Source organism: Oncorhynchus keta, chromosome 4, assembly GCF_023373465.1.
Source record: "Oncorhynchus keta strain PuntledgeMale-10-30-2019 chromosome 4, Oket_V2, whole genome shotgun sequence".
NCBI classification, from domain to species: domain Eukaryota; kingdom Metazoa; phylum Chordata; class Actinopteri; order Salmoniformes; family Salmonidae; genus Oncorhynchus; species Oncorhynchus keta.
In genome coordinates this window covers 83445872-83450871 of record NC_068424.1, presented here as the reverse complement: position 1 = coordinate 83450871, position 5000 = coordinate 83445872, and the positions used below count along the sequence as shown (strand labels likewise).

The window sequence follows — 5000 nt, the reverse complement described above, 5'->3', positions numbered from 1 at the left end:
TGCTCAGCACAGTCAAATCGTATCTGACTAAGATCAGATCATAGCATGGTGTCAGAAGTTCTTCACAGAAAGAATATTATTTCACAGAAAAGCATCGTGTTCCTTGATTTTTAGAGTGATGAAATGTTTAGCTTCCAGCTCACTGCTCTCTCCTGCCTCTTCATTGAGGAGCCGTTGCTATGGATACTCACAGACTGAGAGCGCCATGAGCAGAGAGCACACAGAGCGAGCTGAGCGCAGGGAGCGAGTGAATTTACTCAAATATTTTGGGTTTTGAGCAGGGCCGGGCCTTAAAATTGGCAGAAGCAATCACGCCTGGGTAGGGCTCGGGCTTAATATTCACGGCTCTAGTGTGTGTGTGTGTGTGTGTGTGTGTGTGTGTGTGTGTGTGTGTGTGTGTGTGTGTGTGTCCCACTTACCTGCTGGTTCTCGTCATATGTCTCTCCCTCCTGCTGATCTCCATGTGGCTCTCCTTCCATGGCCTCCTGCCCATACTCCTCAGGCTGTGGACACACACACACACACACACACACACACACACACACACACACACACACACACACACACACACACACACACACACACACACACACACACACACACACACACACACACACACACACACACACACACACACACACACACACACACACACACACACATACACACACACAGACAATTGTAAAACAAAACGAAAACACACGTCCTATTTCACCACAACACTACTTTTCATTTTACAAACAAGGAAATAAATAAATTGTGAAGTGTTAGGGAGAGAAGGTCCAGTCCAGGAGGCAGGAAACACAGTGTAAGTGCTTTGGACTCCTGATGATAATGGGATAATACGGACTACAAAGGGAATCCGAGAGCTGCCAGACGAGCTAAACTACTTCTATGCTCGTTTCGAGGCAAGCAACACTGAAGCATGCATGAGAGCATCAGCTGTTCTGGACGACTGTGTGATCACGCTCTCCATAGGTCGATGTGAGTAAGACCTTTACTTAGGTCAACATTCACAGGGACTCAGGGTCCTACAGTGAGGGGGAAAAAGTATTTGATCCCCTGCTGATTTTGTACGTTTGCCCACTGACAAAGACATGATCCGTCTGTAATTTTAATGGTAGGTTTATTTGAACAGTGAGAGACAGAATAACAACCAAAAAATCCTGAAAAACGCATGTCAAAAATGTTATAAATTGATTTGCATTTTAATGAGGGAAATAAGTAATAAGTAATAAATAATATATCATTATAGTAATAATGTCATAGATGTACATTTTACATAAGAATATCAACCCCTTTGGTTTGATACTCGACATTGAGCAAAGGTGCAACCAATTTCCTTTGATCATCCTTGTAATGTCACTACAACTTGATTGGAGTCCACCTGTGGGTAATTACATTTTTTTTGGACATGATTTAGTAAGAAACACACCTGTATATATAAAGGTCCCACAGTTGACAGAGCAGGAACTATACCATGAAGTCCAAGGAAGTGGCCGTAAATCTCTGAGCTATAATTGTGAAGAGCCATATATCTGGGGAAGGGTGTTAAACCATTTCTAGAGTATTGAAGGTTTCCAAGAGCACAGTGGTCTTCATTAGTAGGAAATGGAAAGAAATATGGAACTACACATACTCTGCCAAGACCTGGCTGTCCAACCAAACCGAGCAGCCTGGCAACAAAGACCTTGGTCAGGGAGATGACCAAGAACCCAATGACCACACCAACAGAGTTCCTCGGGTGATATGGGAGAACCTGCCAGAAGGAGAACAGTCTCTACAGCACTTCACCAATCTGGGCTGTATGGGAGAGTGGCCAGATGGACACTACTCCCGAGACAAAGATACACGACAACATGTCTGGAGTTTGCAAAAAGGCACCTGAAAGACTCTGAGAGCATAATAGAGCATAAGGCAAAATATTATAAGACACAAATTGAACTCTTTGGCCTGAATGCAAATCGCTATATCTGGAAGAAAAAAAAAAACTGTCACAGCTCATCACCTGTCTAACACCATCCCTACCATGAAGCATGGTGATGGCAGCATCATGATATGGGGATGCTTTTCAGCAGTAGGGACTGGGAGATTGGTAAGGATGGAGGGAACAATGAATAGAGCCAAATACAGGCAAAGCCTTAATGAGAACCTGCTTCAGAGTGTAAACGACCTTAGACTGGGGTGAAGATTTACTTTCCAACAGGACAATGACCCCGACAGCTAAAGCAATGCTGGAATGGCTTCAGAACAAGGGTGAGTGGCCCTGCCAAATCCTAGACTTCAATCCCATTGAAAATCTGTGGAAGGACTTGAAGATTGCTGTTCATTGCCACTCCCCATCTAATTTAACAGAGAATGAGAAAATCTGCAAGGAAGAATGGGAGAAAAACCCCAAATCCAGATGTGCAAAGCTGATACATACATACCCAAGATGGCTCAAAGCTGATACAGACCTACCCAAGATGACTCATAGCAGATCCAGACATACACAAGACGACTCAAAGCTGATCCAGACATACCCAAGATGACTCAAAGCTGATACAGTCATACCCAAGACGACTCAAAGCTGATCCAGACATACCCAAGACGACTCAAAGCTGATACAGACATACCCAAGACTACTCAAAGCTGATACAGACATACGCAAGACGATTAAAAGCTGATCCAGACATACCCAAGATGACTCAAAGCTGATACAGTCATACCCAAGATGACTCAGAGCTGATCCAGACATACCCAAGACGACTCAGAGCTGATACAGTCATACCCAAGACGACTCAGAGCTGATCCAGACATACCCAAGATGACTCAAAGCTGATACAGTCATACCCAAGACGACTCAGAGCTGATAGTCATACCCAAGACGACTCAGAGCTGATACAGACATACACAAGACGATTAATAGCTGATCCAGACATACCCAAGATGACTCAAAGCTGATACAGTCATACCCAAGACGACTCAGAGCTGATCCAGACATACCCAAGACGACTCAGAGCTGATACAGTCATACCCAAGACGACTCAGAGCTGATCCAGACATACCCAAGATGACTCAAAGCTGATACAGTCATACCCAAGACGACTCAGAGCTGATACAGTCATACCCAAGACGACTCAGAGCTGATCCAGAGTTGGGTCAGAGCTTGTAAGACAGCAGACATACAGTACCACAGAGTTGGGTCAGAGCTTGTAAGACAGCAGACTTACAGTACCACAGAGTTGGGTCAGAGCTTGTAAGACAGGAGACATACAGTACCGCACCATTGCTAATAGATCATATCGTTCAAGAGAAAATGGCCAAATTAATTTAAAAAAGAACAATGAGATTATTTTTAATTCACTCCATTTGACTTAATGGACCCTAGACTCTATGGGGTCTTAATGAACCCTAGACTCTATGGGGTCTTAATTAACCCTAGACTATAGGGTCTTAATTAACCCTAGACTCTATGGGGTCTTAATGAACCCTAGACTCTATGGGGTCTTAATGAACCCTAGACTCTATGGGGGTGTTAATGAACCCTAGACTCTATGAGGGTCTTAATGGACCCTAGACTCTATGGGGGTGTTAATGAACCCTAGACTCTATGGGGGTCTTAATGGACCCTAGACTCTATGGGGGTCTTAATGGACCCTAGACTCTATGGGGGTGTTAATGAACCCTAGACTCTATGGGGGTCTTAATGAACCCTAGACTCTATGGGGTGTTAATGGACCCTAGACTCAATAGTGGTCTTAATGGACCCTAGACTCTATGGGGGTGTTAATGGACCCTAGACTCTATGGGGGTCTTAATGGACCCTAGACTCTATGGGGTCTTAATGGACCCTAGACTCTATGGGGGTCTTAATGGACCCTAGACTCTATGGGGGTGTTAATGGACCCTAGACTATGGGGGTCTTAATGAACCCTAGACTCTGTGGGGTCTTAATGAACCTTAGACTCTATGGGGGTGTTAATGAACCCTAGACTCTATGGGGGTGTTAATGGACCCTAGACTCTATGGGGGTGTTAATGAACCCTAGACTCTATGGGGGTCTTAATGGACCCTAGACTCTATGGGGGTGTTAATGGACCCTAGACTCTATGGGGGTGTTAATGAACCCTAGACTCTATGGGGGTCTTAATGGACCGTAGACTCTATGGGGGTCTTAATGGACCCTAGACTCTATGGGGGTCTTAATGGACCGTAGACTCTATGGGGGTCTTAATGGACCCTAGACTCTATGGGGTTCTTAATGGACCGTAGACTCTATGGGGGTCTTAATGGACCCTAGACTCTATGGGGGTCTTAATGAACCCTAGACTCTATGGAGGGAATTCTGACCTGAGTTAATCGACCGTAAATGGAACTCAATTTTATTGCACTTTTCTCTCTGTGCGTATTCTGACCTTGAACGTGAGAACAGCATGGTGTTCATGCTGTTCAGCTGCTTTTTGTTGGGGTCGGAGATCCGATACATGAAGGTGTGTCAACAGATACGTCGTATTCAGACCATGACTTATTTCCTCATAATTCCACCACCTTTACACAGCATGAAACCATGAATAAGGGCTGACGACCCTGCTGAAACCATGAATAAGGACTAATAACCCTGCTGAAACCATGAATAAGGACTAATAACCCTGCTGAAACGTTGAATAAGGACTAATAACCCTGCTGAAACCATTAATAAGGTCTGACGACCCTGCTGAAACCATGAATAAGGACTGACGACCCTGCTGAAACGTTGAATAAGGACTAATAATCCTGCTGAAACCATGAATAAGGACTAATAATCCTGCTGAAACCATGAATAAGGACTAATAACCCTGCTGAAACCATGAATAAGGACTAATAACCCTGCTGAAACCATGAATAAGGACTAATAATCCTGCTGAAACCATGAATAAGGACTAATAATCCTGCTGAAACCATGAATAAGGACTAATAACCCTGCTGAAACCATGAATAAGGTCTGACGACCCTGCTGAAACCATGAATAAGGACTAATA

At 44.2% G+C, this 5000-nt stretch overlaps 1 protein-coding gene across 1 annotated transcript in view; it reads right to left on the bottom strand.

Moving 5' to 3' along the window:
• The window catches only part of LOC127929732 (beta-synuclein-like), a 38140-nt gene that overhangs the window by 7149 nt on the left and 25991 nt on the right, over positions 1-5000 (bottom strand). Inside the window, exon 5 of the mRNA XM_052517984.1 lies at positions 420-503. Within this exon, the coding sequence (XP_052373944.1) occupies positions 420-503 (84 nt within the window). The remainder of the gene's footprint in view (positions 1-419; positions 504-5000) is intronic.